Genomic DNA, 20,683 nt, shown 5'->3' with positions numbered 1-20,683 from the left:
GTAAATAAACACACAGCTCCCAGAGTGCCTGAGAGGAGCTCTGAAACATTAACCACCAGTTGTTAGACTGGATTAGGGACTGTCACTTCCTGCAAAGGGAGCATCTACTTCTTTATTCTCCTGTGCAGAATTTCTTGTCTGGATTTCTTTCTCTCACAATAAACCATAATACCCTTTGCTCAGCACAAGATGCATTGGGCTTTAACGCGTCTCTGTCGGCCACATAACAAGAAAAGCAACCTACTTCCTTCTAAGAGTCCAAGAAAGATAAAGCAGCTCAGACAAAGATCGAAACATGAAACCACATCAACAACAAAAACTGGAGGAGATCCAAGCACAGGTGAAGGCACAGAAGGCTAGAGAATAAAATGTGCTATTAGTGCAGCTTCACCCACATGGCTGGAGTGCTGCACCTATCACGCCAGTCTAAAAGGCTGAATAAAATTGGATTTTGTTTTTAGAAGCTGCTATGAATGATCACCTTTTGGACCATTACTGTAGCGAGACAAGTCTCACTGAGAAACCTTAGCTAGGACGTTCCATCTCAGGGTGCAAACTTCCTCAGAAGTTGCTACCACCTAGAGTTCCGCGTTCTGTGAGCAGAAGTTGCACAGCCCTTCAAAGCACATATCCAGAAAGTATTTTCACACTTTAGCATCCCAGAACTGTGCTGGTACCACACAAACCGGAGACTTGGTGATGGGCACACGAACAGCCTCTGTTTGAAGTTACCATCTCTTGTGCTTAAGAAGCCCATCTCTTCCCAGGAGTGATCTCAGGGTAGCAATCCTACCCAGAACAGTGTACTGTCATCCTGTTCTCTGTGCCACCACGTTTGAGAGATGAGATTCACCAGAGAGAAAGAGAAAATCTCATCTTCACCTCCTCCTCACGAGCATACTGCTGTCTGGTACTCAACACACTTGCTAATTGCATTGCAACGGCGGGCTCGTGACAGTTCAGCACTGTCTGTCTCAAAGAAATCCGGGTGTGAAACCAAGCACGGATTACGGGGAGCAAGGAGAGAGTGTTCCCAGGTGGCTGGCAGAGTTACCAGCCGGGAAGGACATCTCTAGCTCGCAGCGCAGCGTCCTGCCAGCTGGACAAAGCTTCTCTACTAAATAGGAACCATTTCATGGAACATCTCGCAAGGATCCAGGTGGTCTCGTGCTCCTACCTGAGGTATCTGTAGGGACTACTCACTTTTGCAGGCACCGCTCTCCGCATAGTATCCCACCGGGCAGTCAGGAATGCAGCGGTCCCCCAGGAGCAAGTGTCGGGGGTTCTGGCACTTCAGGCAGATGCTGCCGGTGTCCCGCAGGTTGGCCACACACTGACGGCACAAAGGGTGGCAGTCTAAAGGAAGGAGGATATAACGGATACCGGGATCACAGACGGACAAAACAGAACTGCTAAGGGGAAATATTTTGCTGGAAACTCAGGGAAGGCATTAGGGACATAACTTTCAGAGCCCCTCACCGCTACCTGGTGCACAAAGGCTGGGACCAGGTGCTAAACACTGCACCTCCAGATGTCTGCGAGAGAGACGACCAGAAATTACCGCGTTCGAGGATTTTCCCACACAAAGGAGACATCCATACCCTGAAGGGGCCACTGCAGACGTCCAAGTCAAGCCAAAAGCGGCATTTAGAGTTGCATGAGAGTGCCTCAAAACCTTTTCCTTTTTTTCATTTTTCCGCAGCAGCACACAAGCTCGTGTCTCCTGACCTCTGCCTGAACTTAGGTGCTTCAAAAGGTTTTACAACAAGCCTTTTGTATGCACAACAGGGCAGTGTAAGGCAACCTGGAAACCAAATTAATCCTCATTATGGTAATTCAGAAAATTATAAAGGAAATGACAACTGTCTTGAAAGAAATGTAATAATGAGGCTTGATTTGAGTACCTGGCCTCTTGTCAGATATCTAGTGAAGGTTCACCTTTCTGTCCTTTGTCTCTTGTGACAGCATTACTACAGATTGTCAGGCAATCTAATTTTACAAGCTGAAGACAGGCTCACATCAGAGTCCAGAAGAATTCTGCATCTGCACCTGCGAGAACGTAACAGGGGCTGAGTCTAATCCCAGCCTGACTTCTATACATCACTCACAGAGGATTCTTACCCAACGCTGGCGGAAAAGCACAGATGCAGCTCAGAAATGAATGCAATTCTGACTGCACGCAGGGATTCAAGGTCCTTAAAGCAGCTGCGTCCTTCACCTCCTGACTTTACAGGGTACGTAATCTATCCAGTTTCTGCCTCACACTCCAGATGGGAAATGAACAGCCAGAGGTGAGGAAGAAGAAATATTATGCTTAAGATCGTGGCCCTGTAGGTTCTCAATCCATCGCTGTCAGCACAGTGGGAAGAAAACGACTGACTGTTCTAGTTGAAGACATCCCTGCTCCTTGCAGGGGGTTGGACTAGATGACCTTTAAAGGTCCCTTCCCAGCCTAACCATTCTGTGATTCTGAACGCAACGTTTAAAAAGCTAAGTATCTACAAAACAAGGTGCTGCTGCAGTACAGTTTTCTCTTTCCAGCCTCTATGTTTGTTCCTGTGTATTGAAGGAGTTATTTTTCTCAGCTACTGCTTTAGAATAAATCAGCCCCATCGCTCTCTTGTTCCTTTGCTGGCCAGGAGATCAAAGAGCACACAACACCAAACAACAAAACCAGAACTGACGCTCATGGTGAATCTGAAGGACATTGGGGAACTACTGAGAGAGTAAAGGAAGAACCGCAGTGCTTTGTTTTGGGAAAGACTATTTAAATTTTCCACAGCAGGCTGCCTTTGAAGCAAGAACTAACAGAAGCAAAGTGATTTCTTTATGCTTCTCAATTCCGCACAGCCCTATTTGTTTCCTGCTTCCGCCGTCTCCTCGGCAATCCCAGGTTAGTTGCAGGTCAGTGCCACACAGTTACCTGATTCCCTTCGACTTCTCCCAGTATCCAAATTGGATTCTGCAGGGCAGCGTGCCACCACCTCACCTGTAGGGTCAATGCCTCCCTACTCATCTTTTTGAGACTACTGACTTGCTTCCCACTGTCCAAACAAAACCTCTTCCTGCTCCCCTTTCCGCTGGCTCTCATTTTCTCCTTGTCAATTCACCTCTATGCAAAAAAAACCTCCCATCCACTTTACCTGTACAGCAACTTTCACTGTGAAGTATAATACAATTAATTACACAGATTTCCATTTCTAGAGTTACTTTACTTCTACATCCTCTTTAGCTTTCTCTCAGCAGGCAAAGAAAACAAATAAAATAGTGCCCTCTATTATATACTGTTCCCTTGTGTGTCAAGAGAAAGGCGGCTGTCTGGGGAGAAAATAATCTCTAAAGTGTCTGTGAACGCTCCTAAAGGAAACCAGAGGCATTTCTACCTCTCAGTTCCACCATTTGCTAAGCGATCAACCACTTGTATTGTTTAAATACACCTCCCCTCTGAAGGGCTCTTCAGAAAAAATCTCCCTGATGCAAGTTTCATATTCTACTCTACAGTAAGCCATGAGTTTTCCAACAGAGCACCACTTTAAATCAGCACTTAAAACACCGTGTCATTTACAGGCATGTCAGCACGCACATGTGTTCTAGCACCTTAGAGGAAATCCAGAGAAAAAAATCAGTGCGGTTGATTCAGAAGGACACCGAGCACTGACCACGATTTTGGGTTTGATTCGGTTGTTGGAAGGGGGTCTTTGCCTCTCCTTTGAAAGACCTGAAAAGGAATTTGTCACGTGTGAACTCCTGGTGAAGTGCAACCATGTTTACAGGGATCTGCCCACATCTTCTGAAAAGGGTGGGAGCTTCTCTAGGCAGCCTAAGGTGGGAAATCCAGCCTGACGTTGCCACGTAGGGAAATGATCTTCCATTTTCCTCCTCTGGCAGCTCAGCTGTTAATTTCTGTAGGAGGCTGCACGCCAGCGACTAAGTGGAGCTAATCCCCCAATTTCCCTCTTGCTCTGCTCAGCGAAACTCCAGCTCTTTGTGATGATACCAATGTCTCTCTAAGAGTACGGTAAGAGCTCACTAATTTTACAAGGAGCTGAATGCATTTCTTGTTCTCAGAGTGTCCCTTCTGGAATTTTAAGAGCAAGGCAGAATGGCTTGTTACAGGCAACCTCCTGAGTGAACCCTTCTGGTTTATCTTCGAACATTTTCGCAACTGCACATAGCCCAAGAAAGCAAGGGCCCGAGGAGCTGAACATGGGGACTGGGAGCTCCCTTTCAAGGAAGATGCAGCTGGAAGTGCAGATAGGACCTTGGGGATACGGTATCAGTGGGTGTTTTGAGTTTAACTTCACACCAGCTACCCTTGCCATCCAGAGGAACCTTGACAGGAGTGGGTCCGTGCCAACCTCATGAAGTTCAACCAGGCCAAGTGCACGGTCCTGCACGTGGGGCAGGGCAATCCCAGGCACAAATCCAGGCTGGGCAGAGAATGGATCGAGAGCAGCCCTGAGGAGAAGGACTTGGGGATGTTGGTTCATGAGAAGCTCAACATGAGCCAACAATGCGCGCTTGCAGCCCACAAAGCCCCTGGAAGAGGGTAGATACAGACTGGATGTAAGGAAGAAATTCTTCCCTGTGAGGGCGGTGAGGCACTGGCCCAGGCTGTGGGTGCCCCAGAGAAGCTGTGGGTGCCCCACCCCTGGCAGTGCCCAAGGCCGGGTTGGACAGGGCTGTGAGCGACCTGGGCTGGTGGAAGTGTCCCTGCCCAGGGCAGGGGGCTGGAACTGGATGAGCTTTAAGGTCTACAAGATTCTCTAATTCTGGCAGGTAGCCCTTCCGATCCTTTTACCCCTTAGCTGAGCACCCAGTAGAGCTCCGTTTGTGAGCTCCTTGCTCTGGCCATTGCACAGTCCCTCTGCATTCTTCCAACTGCCCTTCCACTGAGTCAGGAAAAGATCAACGAGGAAGCCTCAAGATCGATGAGGAAATCTCAAGGCAGGCATATGATTATTCAAATCAGAAAAGTAAGGGCAGGACAGCAGTTCTAGCCATGGTGCTATTTTTTAGACTGGCGACTGCAGCACTTCCTGAAGCTGAGCTTGTCTGGGGTAAGAGAGAGGGAAATCAAAGAGCGTGTTCAAACTGAGAAAACAAAAAGCACAAAAGCCCTGAGACTCAACTGAGGAGTGCTAAAGCCACAAACACATTCTTGCACATACACTTTAGCCATAAAACTAATCAATCGACCACTCTCAAAGAAGATTTGCACAAATTAAATGTGCCAAACCAGAGCTTAGAAACTCATTGATCTTCTGAAACCTGAAGCCATTTTGTCATTCTGCTTACATCTGAAATGCTTATTTGATAAACTGCTGAAACAACATCTTTTTTTTTTCTATTAACAAGGCAAATGTTCTAATCCTCATTCAGGTAACAGGTACAATAACAACATTAATTCCCAGGCAATGGTTTCAGGTGACAGTTGGTTTGCGCCATCCTGTATGAAAGATTTTCCCCTGCAGGTCCATGAAGTATGGCAGGTGGCCGTAACGCACAGCAGTGCCTTTAAGTCCTAGCACAGTTCTGCCTGGAGGGTCAAGAATTAGAGATAAATGGGAATATAATTGTAAAAAAAATATTGCTTTGGGAAGCAAATGAAAAAGCTTTGTTAGATTCTGGTCCAAATCATATATTATGCAAGTGTCAGGGGTTTTCATGTTCTCTTTTATGGGACAGCTGCTCTTTAACTGGCAATTAATAACTTGCAAGGGCAAATTTAGCATTTCAGTCGGTGCTGAATGAAGAGAATGAGTGAAACTTAACAACCTGGACGTGGAGCTCTTTATCTCCAGCAGAAGTGGCAACACACACCCTTTGCTTAAACATCAGACATGAACTTGGCACAAAGAGCAACACGCTTCAGACTGCAGATCCAAGGCCAAGCACAACTCTTTTTCAAAGGCAACAAAGGACTACGTTCCTTTACAAGGATTTTCAAAACTTCAGTGAGAGAAAGAAACATTAATGCATCTAAGTGCAAGACCATGTGAAGGTTAAGAGTTCTCATGTTACAAGGACCAAGTGAATATCTTTACCGGCCTCTTGAAGGCTGGACTGACACGAGTGAGTCACACAGCAAGACTAAGGTCAGAGCTGGGAGGAGGGAAGGAATCTCCGAAAGCCCACGGTGCGTTGTACCTGGAAAGCCTTCTCTCCTGTTTAGGAGGCACAGATCCAAACATTATTGGCACTCAGTGATGCCAGACGCTGTGAACAAGCCTTAAAACCATATTTCTGCTTTGAGAAGACAACTCTCAAAACGGTGGACCATGTTCATGGCCCAGAGGGCTTCAAAATAAAGCTGGTTAGTTTGCAAGGAAAGGATGCATCACCAGATCGCAATTGCTCTGGAGCCCAGAAAGCCAGGCAAGGCTCTTCGCAGGTGATTCATCACTGTCAGCGTAGCATTCCGGAGGTCAAAGCGTGCCCTCCACACTGCCTGTGTGAGCCCACCGTTTGGAACTGCTGCTCCTCATTATCGCCAGGCACCGTGACGTCTATCTAACCACCTGGGATTTGGGGAGCACGCTTCCTGCTCCACGACACCTCACCAAACTTACAGGTAACAGCAGCCTGAAGGGGCTGCAGCAAGCAGCATGCAGCAAGCAGAGTAAACCCTCCTCAGAAAGAATCCTGGTTCGTGATAAATGATACTAAGTTTTTCCAATAAAACTTACAGGTGGAAAACCACATTTCCACAGGCCTTTCTCCCAGGAAGTATAATGCAAAGTAATGTGAAGATAAGGTGGAAGAAATAAAGTGCATGCAGCTATGACGCTACAAGGCATTAATAAGTATCGCTGTAGCCCCTGAAATTTTACAGGGCGGAGACAGCGGAAATGTGGAATTATTTCCAACCTGGCTGTATGAAACACCTTGATTCCCCAGCCTGATCTGTTGTACACCTAAGGAGCTGTACAAAACTTTTAAGGTATTTTCCTACTCCTCAGATACTTTGTTTCCCCCCCTCTCTTTGTCTCTGCAGACAAAACCATAACTGTTGTTTAAATGGAAGATGAAGAAACAGTTCATAAATCTGCAGAGAAGAAGGAAACAAGTCTTTCATAAACAAAAAACCAACTTGTATATGTAAACAAAAAGAAGTGTCTGTGAAAGGGAATCATCTGTATTAAACTGAGAACAACAGCCTCCCAATGGATAGATTTATCACATCTAATGCACTCATTCTCCTTTCTTAGGATTCTTTATCTCATTTGGAACTGTTCAGCCTAGCCTAAGCCCCACAAACCATAACTTTTTTTTTATAAAGAAAAAAAAAATGGCTTGATAAAGCTCAGAAATTTTTGGAGCACCTCCTGGGCTATGTTTATACATGTCTGCATGATGGATTAAAAGTGATTTTTCTTTTTAAACAGGTACATGCAATCCGTGGCTTCTGATGATAGGCTCAAGGGCAGGCACTGAGCACCCACAGAGTGTCACCCCTGTGTATAAATCCTGTCACCTCTCTAAAACGCACACATTAACGCTGTCCCAGTTCTTCTCTGCTGATGATGCTCTGATGATTCCCAGACATACTGGTCCACGCCCGTGACTCTCAAGTCTTCACAGGAAACAGTGCAGCAGCAAGCCTGGCCCAAGAGAGCCTGGTCTCCCTCTCCCTGCTACCCCCCTTACACAATTTGCCGTGGACTTCATGCAGCTCCAGTGAAGACACGTACAGCGGGAGTGGCAAGCAGCTTCGCTGTATACTACGCACACTGGAGACTTCCCCAACAGTATTTTCACCTGTGTGACATTTTACCCACAGCAAGCATTTTGATTTCTTCACGGCGTGTGCTCCAGCAGCCGGTTAATGCCACAGAAGGATCCTCACGCTGCATGACCCAAGCCATCTCCTCGGACTTACCCACACAGTATCCCACCAGGTTGAGATACTGCTCCTCCTTGCAGCTGGTCCTGCACCTTCCGCCAGCTAGAGTCGCGTGGGGGTGGCAGGTCAAGCACTCCAGATCAGAAGGGCCGTGGCATGTCTTGCAGGACGGATGGCAGGCTGAATAAGAAAACCAACACTTGTTGTTACGCTCTTGGCATAGTCTGCCTCACACTCTCCCCTCCCCAGAAAGCCAGCCCCTAAAATAATAGCGTACTCCTGCAAAACACGGACATAAAATAATTGAATAGCGTCAGTGACTGCAGAGTTGTGCTCTGAAAGGCTCTTACAGCCCCATTTTGAATAAACAAGATGAGAAATGAGTTGAAAATTTTAAAATGTGATTTGTTCTGTGCATTAATCAAGGTACAGATCTATAGAAGATATAAAGAGATCGGCCCTTTTAAGCCTCCATTGAGCATATGCTTGTGCATATAAGAAACAGAGCGGGATGCACGGGGGAGATAAATTAAACATCTTGGGACTGTATGAAAATTATAGTGGTGTGAGTTTGATATTCATGAGTGGAAAATCCAGCAACGATTTCTGCACAAAGCCCTCCCAAACTGAAACCTGTAAAACCTGAATGCCATGCCAGCTCCTTAGCTATTCTGTCACAAGCTCAACAAAAAGATTGCAGAGAAAGCGGTTAAGATTGCTCAAAAATATTTCACTCGGGCTGCTTTGTACCCTTACACCTTTCAAGCCAGATGCCATATGACTTCCACGCTACGTGTCTGAGGGAGACAGAAATACTACAGCTAGTGATCTCTAAAAAACTCTTAAAAACTACTTTTAGAGCTCTTCTATGAATAAAAGCACACAACTTCAAAGTATTCCACCTCAGGACTCCCCCAGGCTACGTACAATTGCTGACTCCCCACATGGAAGCCGGCATTTTGCAGCTGCTGCAGCAAAAGGTTCCAGTGTTTACGAGCTAACGCGTCACGTCCCAGTGCTTTCTCCGCTTCTCAGAAATCCTGCCTGTGAATTCAGGGCTCAAAAGAAGTAATCAATGTTCTAGACACACCTATATTAACTGAGCTTCGTTGTTCAAAACCAGCAGGAGATCCAAGCTGGCAGCACACAGAAAGATGGCACTTCCCTGACACTGAAATTTTGTTTCTGAGACATTTCCATGAGCCGGAAACGGCATAATGCAGCACTCAGCGGCTACCTCAGCGCACAACCTCAAACTTGATGAATCTCTACAACGGCCTGCCAAGTAAATGTATTTATAGAGTTGTTCCTTGGATTAATACAGTGAACAAACAGAGCAATGGGCTTTAGAAGAGGTTTCTCTCTCTAAACCCGAGGCCTGCCGGGGAAGCGACCAGTAAATTTCTCCTGCTGCCAGAACGAATATATGCATGCCTGACCCAATGAATCCACCATAAAGCATAAACAACTTTCAGATGACCTTCAAGGGACTAACCAGATTTCAGACACCTGCATTTCCTCACCCGTTGTACTTAGCAGCTAGTAACGAACGGCGTACCCCAAAGGGCACCACTTTCTGCAAGTGGCAAAGAGGGTTTCATCCTTGCAGTCACTCAGAACGGCAGCAGTCACAGCTATCTGCTTAGAGGAGATCAAACCAGCTGGATGAAGGCCACTTGCTGACTGGTGGGCAAGGCTGAGACACAAATAAATAACGCTGGCCACACTACTGATCAGGTACATCCACAGACATAATGGCTTTTCTCCTGTATCTGCACAACTCCTTCCTTCTAAACCCAGCCCTAGAGCCAGCAGCGGTTTAAAAATAAAGCTAATGCATACAGACAAATGCTTATCTAGCTGAATAAAAGCAGACCACGCTTCAGTGCTGTCCAGTAACGACCTCTTCTGCCACAGCGTGCTGGCTGAGAACATCATATCCAAGCCCAGTGAAATGAAACGCAAAATACCTTCAGGGAAACAGTCCAGAGGAGCAAAACGGATGGTAATTTATGATTCAATGTGTACGCCTCTCTCTCATTAGGAGGAGATTCCATTTCCTGAAATTGGACTATTCTATTCTCCCCTGAAAATACTTAAATAGCCTCATATAAATCTGACAGCATTTCTAATTATATTGAGAAACGCGTTACAAAACGCGCGTGCAATGAAATTCAGCAGGACAAGCTGCAGGTGCCCGCACTATGCACTCACGGGAGCAGCGATCTTCGTGGCGGAATAGCCCCTCCGGGCACTCGGAGAGGCATCTGCCTTCAAGCAGGACGTGGGAAGAGAGACAAGCTGTACAGTCCTGGGAAGTGCTCCCCATGCAGCCCGCACAGGAGGAGTGGCACTCTACAAAAGGGAAAAAACAAGAAGACAGAGTGAGCCAAATGAGTTCCTAGCTTACCTTTGTTGTCACTGTCCTAGAGTACGGCTTTCCCCCCGATGACGACCGGAAGGTATTTCCTCTACAGGACTCTCTGCTTGTGTAGGGTGGAAAGGGCAGGAGTACAAAGGCTGCGTAGCACATTTCTTGACAGCAAGGAGCGACCACAGCTAGCCACATATTTAATCTCTCTTTGCACCCACGCAATTAATTTCTGAAGTGGAAAGCTGAGATGCATAATGCCGTGTAATACCGTTCTCCTCCCCATAAGAGCTCTGGGGTTCTGCAAACTTTTCAGATTCTGAAATAATTTTTCACAATCACCCTGCAGTTACGCCAGGAAGGATTTTTCTATCCAGCATCACTGCACAGTTAGCATCAGCCATTCTGGCGAAATAAGAGCAAGAATGAAGAGAGTGCAGTTAGGCTTCTTCACCTTTACCGGTACTGATCCTAAACCACGCCACCGTAAACTAAGCAATCCTACGAAATAAAGATGGGAACTCATTAGTTAAAAGCCTGGTATTTTTTAGAACAGTGACTCGAGGCCACAGGTTCCACTGCGTGAGTCTGTTAAACACAAAGAGAGACTTCCTGCTCTCTAGGGAGACAAGACAGACACCGCGCTGGAGAGAAGAAATGAAATGAAATAAAATTATTTATACAAGTACACTTAGCTGTCTGTCAGAGAGTCAGGTAGAGAAGTCAGTGATGTTCATCACAAAGGCAATGTCTCCAGATCTATCTTTGGCTCAAACAGCTCAAAGCAAATCAGAGGGAAATTTCTTACAGCTTCACCCGGGAAATCTCAAGCTTGAGAAAAACATGGACAGGAATATTTGGGCGGTTTGGTGAGAAATTCACAACCACACAGGCAAAACTTTAAAACCTACCAGTATAACCTACACAGGAACATACTTCTGCTCTGCACAGACACTGCAGGCATGGTGCACAACTCTACAGACTGCTTCCATCAAGTCGAGATGAAGAGGTAAAATCAAAATAAATGGATGTTAAATTATATCCACTTTCAGAAAGTGTTTTTGAACAGGAAGAAACAGTCACCAGTAGCACTGCTGCAATTGTTATTACTATTACCTTACCTATTACTTTCCACACAGGGAAATCACTGCCGTTTGTGAAAGCATCATTTCTCCTTAGGCTTAGGCCGGGCTGTGCTGGCACCAGCCGTTCAGTCTAACCTCTCAGCCTGCTTTTCTCCGCATTATTTTCAAGATACTGCAATATGTCTGTTGTACAGACATCCACACCGGCTGCCACAAGCTCTGTACAGCCAGCCAGACTTGCTGATCCACCCAATAAACGTTCTTCGCTGAAGTCCAAAACAATTTTCTCTCAGTGAGTGGGAAACCACATATATCCCTAACGTACACCACATCAGGCTCTTCTCCAAACTCTAGCCTTCATGGAAACGCTGCCTATTTGGTATTTCAGGAGCAGCGATGGCACGGGTGCTGCGGGGCAGGTATCAGAAGAGCTCCCTCAAAAGAAAAGACTGCTGTGGGATATCTTGACCTGCTGCAGGGGCTAAATAGGAGACAGCTCAGTCTTTTCTGAAAAGGATTTAAGGATTGATCCCGCTTCAAAACACGTCAGCAGTAAAAATCAAATACTGAACTGCAGTAAAAAGAAAGCTAAGCTAAGCTGTGCAGACTTGAACATAGTCATTTAAAAAAAAGGTACTGAATTATATAAGCCATAAATTACATTTTCCTTCAAAAGTACTAGTACATGCCGTTCTGAAAGTTACTGAGTTTAAACATTCAGGACTATCACAAGGCAAATGCAGGAGCTCAAAGCACGTAATAATCAAACACCGCAAAAGATCACCCTAAACACTTAAAACCCAGCACAGCCCCAAGCTGCGGGCTTTGAAGAGCTGCTCCCACGCTCTACTCACGTTTGCAGACTCCTGTGCTGTCCAGGTAGAAGCGGGCTTGGCAGTGAGAGAGGCAAAGGCCACGTACAGCTCCTTCCGCGTGCTGGTCAGGCTGCAGTGCGTCCTCTGGCACCGTGCACCGCAGGCAACGAGAGGCCCCCGGGCCATCGCAGGTGCGGCACGATGGGTGGCAACCTGTGCACAGGTCAAGAGAGCAGTCAGAGCCCCAGCTCTCAGGCCAGTTTTCTCAGAGAGACGGACAAGGCCATCTGGTCGTGAACATGAGAGAGAAAGGGGAGAAAACCCTGGTTTGGGCCCTCGTGTTCACCCTTCCATCCAGTTTTCTATTGCTGCAGACAGCCTGATACTCAAAGAGCCTGCAAGGAGCATACTCTTTGCAGCACCTCACATGCTAAGAAATCTGTTTCATGGAGAGCTGAGGTGCTGTATTTTCTATAATGGAACGGGGACTTTAGAAAAATACTTTGGCATCTTCTCTGCCTCCGAATAACAGCTCTTTTCTTGAATAAAGCTGATGAACAAATAATGTTGGCGAAAAAACTGCAGTACTGTGCCACAGGCAGCCAATTTTCCTTTAATTTCGGGAACTGCAACAGTGAACACAATCTGACTAGGAGAGACAGCAAGAAATGACAGTCTGAAGGGCTCACAGGAAGCATAAATTCATCTTCCAAGTTTTCAGGTTTTCCATTGCTGCAAGAATGACGTCAGTTTTAGCAAAACTACTAGGTGTGTTCAGAACTTCATCCACCTATTAACTCGCATCAAGAAAAGCTGTAATTGATGTACGCCTATTTCAATAGCACGGAGAAGAAAAAAGTCTCCAAGGTAACTAAATCCAGAGGGTGTGAAATTAGAAAACACTTGAGAAAATTTGCATTTTCTAAAAGTGGGAAACAATCAGTGAGTAAACACAGGAATTGCTCATTCCCTGACCAGTTCAGCAGAGAATAAAGGATCAGCATCGTAGCTGGGGACTCTGAGCACCGCCCGACAAAAGCCAATCTAGACACAGTGGTTTACAGCAGCTGGGAAACTCACTCCAAGTACACAGCTCACCCTTGCAGACGTCATGATCCTGGTAAAAACCCTCTCCACAGCCCTGCAGGCACTGGCCCCAGTGTAAGGCCAGAGGACGGGAACAGGAGGTGCAATGAGTGGCCAGGGGTCCCTCGCACGTGGAGCAGGAATCATGACAAGCTGATAAAGAAACAGAGCACACGGAATTGAAATATCCCATTTTTTTCTCCTCGTGAGTGGTGCTGCTGACTACAGCCTCCTCCAGCCAGCTACGAAAACTCCCAGCTGGCATGATATTCAGCAGAAGTGCACACGTATTAATAACTAGTAACAGTAATAACTCCCACGCACACACTGTTTGGGGTATGGTATCTCAGCTGAGTATCTCAGCATGCCCTAATACGCTTTGCAAAGCAAAGAGGTTATTTAAAATACTCTATCGCAAGTGAACCAAAGAAAATAAAAAATCAAATTCCCAGTCCCCGCTCTCACTTCTGCACTCTTAACATTCCCTCCCCACAGGCAAGGATCTGTGGAAAATAAGACAACACGCGGAGGGTGCCTTGAGAGCCTCACAAAAGGTTACGCAAATATGGCTCTTACCTCTGCATCTTCCATGGCTGCTTGGGAAATATCCGCCCGGGCACTCTGAAACACACTTCCCATCGTGTAGCAACCTATCTGAAGCACAGGTCAAACAGCTGGGTTGGTCTGAATAGCAGGTTGCACAGGACTGGTCGCAAGCTGCCAAAGAGGACAGCTCATTAATGAAATGTGGTCATCAAGCAAAGGACAACAGAGCCATCAACCTGGCCACACGGATAAAACAAACTAACACAAACCACATCTTGTCCTTTCTTTATCAGAAAGCTATCTTCAGATGTTCCTCTCCAGCACAAGCAACCTTTCCCACTTCCCTGGAATAAGCAGTGATATTCACGGAGGCAGACGTGTGAGTGCAGACACCTATTCACTGACCTGTACCCCATCTCCGACCCTAATTACAGTGACCAGGAACGCCTCTACACCAGCACTGCCACCACTCCTGACACAACCTCCTCCAGCTAATGTAATATTTTTCCCCTGTTCACCAGGAACGTGATGTTTCTTACCAATTCCTGAGGTCTATATGCTCCCAGGCAGTCATTTCTGAAGTTAACGGACCTGTTGTCTAAGAGCAGTGTGAAACTCTAGCTTCCCTAAGTCGGCAGCACTACTGCTGCTTTATGTCCAGAAGGGCCAAGCATTTTACTTAACCAATCTTTGTTTCTTTCCACCAGTCAGACAGCTTGCAGCTGTCTCCCCTTAAAACAGCTTGCAGCTCTCCAGTTGGGTATTAAAATGCATGGCCTTGGTAGAAGCTGAAAGGCCTGAATCCTAGACGTGGTGAGGAGCAGCTATGCAGTTATGAGAAATCACTGGCAATAAAAACCAAAACTATGGCCAAGCTGCATCTAAATAATATTTCCTTCTGAGTTTAAATTATTTTCAGCTACAGATGGAAGATTTCAAGTCTGCACACTTCAAAACACCGGTGAGTAAAATTTACTGATATAGACATCAATCAAACTGAAGAGGAACCCGGTCATCCAGAAACGGCCAGAATAGCAACAATTTTGTCAACACGCTTTGGGCATCAAGCCCCCTCTAGCTAGCTGAGGCTCAGCAGACCTCAAGATAACCCCACATCGTTTCTACTGACTATGCCGGCCAGCCCGTAGAGCAGCTGGAGGTGGCCGCCAGCAGAAAACCAGACTTGACCCGAATGGCTGTGGCAAATTTTAGCTTCTTTATTTATTTGAGACTGTTTTTCCCTTCATGATCTGTTTCACTTGGGTCTTTAATTCCCCCCAGTCCTCCCTTCCTCTTCCTCTCAGCAAACCCTCCCAGGCCTCATCTGTTGAGCAGGTATTAGTTACTGTGATGCTGAATCATAATCAAATTTACAGAAACCTGCTGGCAAGGGCCGTTTTTCTTTCCGCACACAAATGGATTTGTCAAGCCCTCAGAAACAACTCAGGTAGGCTTTCAAGCTGCTCAGTGAGGGGAAAAAACCTTAAACCTTTCAGCATCTGATTAGCTTGAATGAATTCATAATCTTACACACAAACAGCAGCTTTCCTCATCCGATATTTATGCACAAGGTGCATCTGGCTTCTTAGACATCAATAAAATCTCAGCTGCTGCACAGCTAAACGAAATATTGATTCCCTTTTTGCAGAGTGTTTCTCAAACTTCTTGCAATTGGAGGAAGTAAAAAAAGGTATTTACCGCTGCAGATGCCATCCTTCGTATAAAATCCCTGTCCACAGCTGGCCACGCAGAGCCCTGCTTTTAGCACGCGCGATGTGTCTTTGCAGGACAAACAATTATTCTCAGCAGCCCCCCAGCACGAGGAACAGGACTCATGACAAGCTGCAGGGAAAAAAAAGGTGAAGGATTAACAAACAACCAACTTCCAACCCTCTCTTGAAAAGGAAGAGTTTGCAGCAATTCACTTTTTTTGCAGTTTTGTTCCTTAAATTCACAGCCATTCACTGCTTCAGAAGAGGAAAACAAACCAAAAAAACCTGATTGCTTTTTTTATGTTAGCTCATTTGGAGAAAAGGAGGCTGGGGGGCGACCTCATTGCTCTCTACAGATTCCTGAGGAGGGGAAGTGGAGAGCGAGGTGCTGATCCCTTCTCCCTGGTATCCACTGACAGGACACGTGGGAACGGTTTGAAGCTGGGCCAGGGGAGGTTCAGACTTGACATCAGGAGACACTTCTTTACCAAGAGGGTGGTCAAACACTGGAACAGGCTTGCTAGAGAGGTGGTTGATGCCCTAAGCCCATCAGCATTTAAGAGGCATTGGGACAGTGTCCTTAGTACCACGTTTTAACCTTTGTCAGCCCTGAGTTGGCCAGGCAGTTGGACTAGGTGACCCTTGTAGGTCACTTCCAGCTGAAATCTTCTATTCCAGTCCGTTACATCCAAGCCACCTTGGGAGTACCATTAACACCTTCATTTTGTATGTGCAACATGACATGTAGTACACACCAGAGCCGTTTCTGTAGCTGCAGTCAGACTAGGAGGGGTGTTGGTAACACACTGCACGTCTTTTCCTTGACACTGCCCGCGGAACAGAGCGATCCTCGAGCAGGACGACATCTTACAATTCAACTAATTAAAGTATGGAGATCAATTCTGCCTCCCAAAACAACTGTTGCACAATCTGCCTTATTCAAAACTGCACAAGTTCTTTTAGCTATTAGATTTTTTCCTCTATTACACCCAAATATGTTCCAACGATCTTCTTAAATGTATTATTTCACAATAAGGCAGGTACATGCTTGTGCTCCCAGGCTTGTGCACCCACCCAAGAAAAGCGCGTCTGTGAGTGTTCTCAGCGTAACACAGGAACAGTGGATGCAGCAGCAGCTCCTCCACATAACTAAGAGCATATTTACAGACAGAGCGGTTACAGAAGCAAACACCTTCCTGTCAAAACAAACCCCCTAAGTGAGAGACAATTCATCCTGTCCCCAGTAACGGGTCAGAGTGAAAGCGTCTGCAATCCAGGGAGCCGTAAGGAGGTTTACAGCAAACCAGCGACCACCACTCCTCTCATCTCGCTCCTGTTTTGCATGTTATGCTGCTCTGTCTGCTTGAGGCCGTAGTTGCTCTCGGGTTTGTTAATTAACAAGATGCAGCACCTACATTTGTGCATATACATGAGTCACACTGCACAGCGTAAGAGGGTGCTCACCCACACCCCATCTTAGAGGTTCTCACTGCTCCCCAAGGCGGAGAAGTGTTATCGTCTCCATCTCACAGGCAGGAACTGAAACACTGAGATGTGATGTGACACGCAGTGGGTTAGAGAAGGGAGCGCTCAGGGAGCCAAGACATGGGACATTTGAGTTCACGCCCAGCACCTGGTCCTTTGGATGTTCCTTCAGGATGTGCCTTCTCCACACTTCCACCTTTGTTTATTTTCCCTTTTGTCATCTTCCTCTATTGCCTTGTAACGAGCTGTTTGCTTTCCTCCATCTCACCTTCCCGCATCTTTCCCCCCCCCACCTTATTCCCGATCTCTCCAGCATGCTGTGGCTCTTCTACTTCCTGAAGACTCCTACATGAGGAGTGTTTCATGAGGACACCGGGCATCCTGCAACCAAAAGGATCTTCCCCCCCAGCTCCAGCGGTAAGTGCTGTCACCGCTATCAAGCACATCTAGTTGTGGCTGAATCACAACACAATGAATACTAAAACATCCCGTCCCGAGGTAAGGATTGTGCATGCTTTTCTGCTCCAGTCGATAATTTCCCTTGCTGATAAAAAGCTGCATCTCATTCCAGCTCGGATGATTCTCAGGGCACGTCTACACTCGAAAGTTAACTGCAGAATACGCTGTAAATTCCTAAGTACTGAAATGTCCTCACTTCACCTTCCAGCCACGAATGTTTTGCTCCTCTCTGAGCTCACTCTAACTTTCAACGTCTTTTTGGAAGAGTGGGCACCAGGATTCAGTCCATCTAATTGCGGACTTTCCACTGCACAGCTTGACCCCCTCGCTGTTACCCTGCCTAAACATGTTGACTCATCTGAACGTACCCAGTTATTTGCAAAAATTCTCAAGTCCTCTCTGGAGATGCTGCCCCTCTCCAAGGGACGCTTTTCCCTCCTTGCAGCCTGGCCTCCAGACTGTTTTTAAACAGGCAGCCTTGCGTACAGCTGTATTAAAAATGCAATTTTGAGGAAAGCCAGGTCAGTTGGGCAACTGTCCTTTGTCTCCCGCTGCACGCCATTTGCTGTCTGCACTAGACCAAGTGCTCTCAAGCACATCCTCACCTCAAGTCTCTTCTCTCAAGCACCTCCCTCAAGTTGTCCCTCTGTGCAGGTCAAAATAACGTCTTGACCTCCTGCCAGCACCGTACATTTTGCTAAAATGAAGCCTACCATAAACAATATCCACACTGGAAAGATCTTTGGAGTGGCTGGACTCACAGCCCAGGCTCATCTCTGGAGATGGAGCCCAGCAGTAGTGCCTCTCTGCCACGCTCTGTGCACAGTCGTTCTGCTGGGCTTTTGTCACGGCCACTGCCGCCCTTGCCCGCAGCCAAAATGTTACTCTAAGCAGAGCCACCAAGAAAGGGAGTGAGACAAGAAGGAGGGGTGTTTTAGAGGTGGGCTAAGAGCACTCCCAGTGCCATTCTTCTAGCGGGAAACCTGTAATGTCTAGGCTCAAGCCAGGTAAGGACACGAACCAGCACAGCCTGCAGACCGGAGGGGTTTAAGATCCTGCTTCACTCCCTCCAGTTGCCATCTGGCCCTTGGCAAAGATCCTGCAGATCCACTCCTGGGTAGCACACCAGCTTTCAAGTCCCTCAGTAAGGCAGCTGTCGTGTGTTAAAACTGCACGTTTTCCTGGACGGGGGATGACTTCTGTGCTATCTCAGCTATGGAAAGGCTACAGTGAGAGAAACAAAGATAAAGTACAACCTACCAGAGGTCATCAGAATTTCTGAGAAGCTGCAAAGAGCTGGCGAACTGCTATGAAACAGATCCTCTGGACTGCAAGCTACCCGAGAGAGATCATGCCCAAATGGCGGCTCTGAGATAGAAAGGGAGGGGATCTAAATAGCAGGGTTTGAAGAAAGAGGCAAAGGGGAAAGAATGTAACCTGATTTTCAGCAAGATAGACACATTTAGGATTTGGAAGCAGAGCAAGCAACTGCAAGTGCAGGATCGATGATAATTTTGTCAGGTGGGCCAACGGAAAAAAAAAAGTTTGCTGCAAGAGACGCAGTTCTGATGCGCTGCTCCACTTGCTAGCTCTGCTTTGCAAGACCTGCCCAGGCAACGGCTCCACACTCCTCTGACGCAGCCATTTCTGTATGCGAGGTGGCAAGCGCCTCCAGGAGCCATCAGCTGCCAGCCTCCAGATGACAAACACGCACAGCCTGATTCATGCTCCTACAGATACAATCCTTCACTCTTCCTGCTCGCGGCGACAGGCACCGGGCAGTTTATTTTCACGTGTCTTGAGGACTTTTTTGTCATGAGTTCAGCAGCTACTAAATCCCAGCAAATATCTCCACTCTGTTTGCCATCAGATGGCACAACCGCAGCCGGAGTTGTAAGCATCAGACCCTGAGCCTGTAGGACTTGAGTTCAGGCGCTGGAAGAGCAGCCCCAACCCATTCCTGCCCTCACGCACACCCTGCCTGCAGAAGCTTCGGCTCTTTCAGGGCTGGACCACCGCCAGACTCAACAGCTGCTCCTGGCCCGAACAGCCCGTCACCAACTCCACTGAAAAAAGCAGGGAAAAAATGGAAGCATTCAACGAGGCACTGTCAGCTAAAACATCTTTGCCTCCAGCAACTAAGTGGTTGTGTGAAAATAAATCAACAGAACTGACTGCATGGCCAGGAAACTGCTTTCACCCTTCCTTGCTCTGTTCAGATCACATTTTTAAGGGCTGTTTTGCATTGCCTTCTCCCTTCAGTATCGATGCGAGACACACATGTAAGAGCCTGCAACTTAACCAGGCACTGCTGCTGAAGGAAAGATGTTCAAAAGAATATGGTTGACCTTCCACTCACAATGGGGTGTGCAATGACTCTGCCTTGGCTGGTGCGATGGTATTCAATAAGCTGCAGTAACGTGTCATTCCAGAAAATCCTATGTTAAACAGACAAAACTGCCGGAGTTTCACTTCTTGGTTGAAGCAAGAGCGCTCTGGCCTGCCCTCCTCACCCTGAGCTGGGCAAGCCCAGCTTAGTCACGTTCAGCCCTTTATCCTCAAGGTGAGCCTCCGCAGCCAGGCACGGCAGAGGAAAACAACACGTCCTGAATAAAATGCAAGCGCTTTGCTACAGAGCGAGCTGGGTCCGTTAGTGTCAAGTTACACATTTCAACATCCGCATTTTGGGAGATCAAAGCAGAACCATTTGAGTCCTGCCTAGGCTTCTAAATAATCTTGAAAACATAAATAATTAAGTTAGAAAAACGCAGTGAGAGAGCACTGAACACTGCAAGTCCTTCGAGCCCTTCTGTTCTGCCAGGCAGACATCTTTTATTTTTGCTTCCCTTCGCTTTGCCTTTGGTGGGGGGTTTCCGAACTGTTTCCACAGTCTACTTCTGACGAGGAAGACTTCATCTGCCGCTCTGCTCTCAGCCTGATACAAACTGATCCACGATCTCTAAATACACTGCTACATAACTGCACCTATTGCCTTTTATTCTCAACTTTAGTTTCTCTTAATGGTTTTAATACTTTACAGAAGCAGGTGGAGGGATGGAGGCAGGAAACAACCCTGGTGTAAGATTAAAACAGGGGAGAGATGAAACAACTGGATTCCAAAATTTAAAATAGATTCAATTAGATCAGGTGTGACAAAAATGAACAAAAGGAAAGATTGTGTTTTGTTACAACACAGACAACAGTGTTTCAATGATAGGATGGAGTAAGAAGCCTGGTCTTATAGGTCCTTTTCATCTCCAGAGCTAATTCCTCAAGAG

At 46.8% G+C, this 20,683-nt stretch overlaps 1 protein-coding gene across 1 annotated transcript in view; it reads right to left on the bottom strand.

The window, feature by feature from the left end:
* FRAS1 (Fraser extracellular matrix complex subunit 1) overlaps positions 1-20,683 on the bottom strand; it is a 143,937-nt gene that overhangs the window by 56,402 nt on the left and 66,852 nt on the right. Inside the window, exons 14-20 of the mRNA XM_086746873.1 lie at positions 15,448-15,591; positions 13,780-13,920; positions 13,216-13,356; positions 12,157-12,330; positions 10,061-10,201; positions 7,883-8,026; positions 1,204-1,356 (exon numbers count right to left, since the gene is read on the bottom strand). Of these exons, the coding sequence (XP_086602999.1) occupies positions 1,204-1,356; positions 7,883-8,026; positions 10,061-10,201; positions 12,157-12,330; positions 13,216-13,356; positions 13,780-13,920; positions 15,448-15,591 (1,038 nt within the window). The remainder of the gene's footprint in view (positions 1-1,203; positions 1,357-7,882; positions 8,027-10,060; positions 10,202-12,156; positions 12,331-13,215; positions 13,357-13,779; positions 13,921-15,447; positions 15,592-20,683) is intronic.

This window comes from Chlamydotis macqueenii, chromosome 4, assembly GCF_036417535.1.
Source record: "Chlamydotis macqueenii isolate bChlMac1 chromosome 4, bChlMac1.mat, whole genome shotgun sequence".
Classification (NCBI taxonomy): Eukaryota; Metazoa; Chordata; class Aves; order Otidiformes; family Otididae; genus Chlamydotis; species Chlamydotis macqueenii.
Note: the sequence above shows the minus strand (reverse complement) of the source record. Positions and strands in the feature narration are given on the sequence as shown.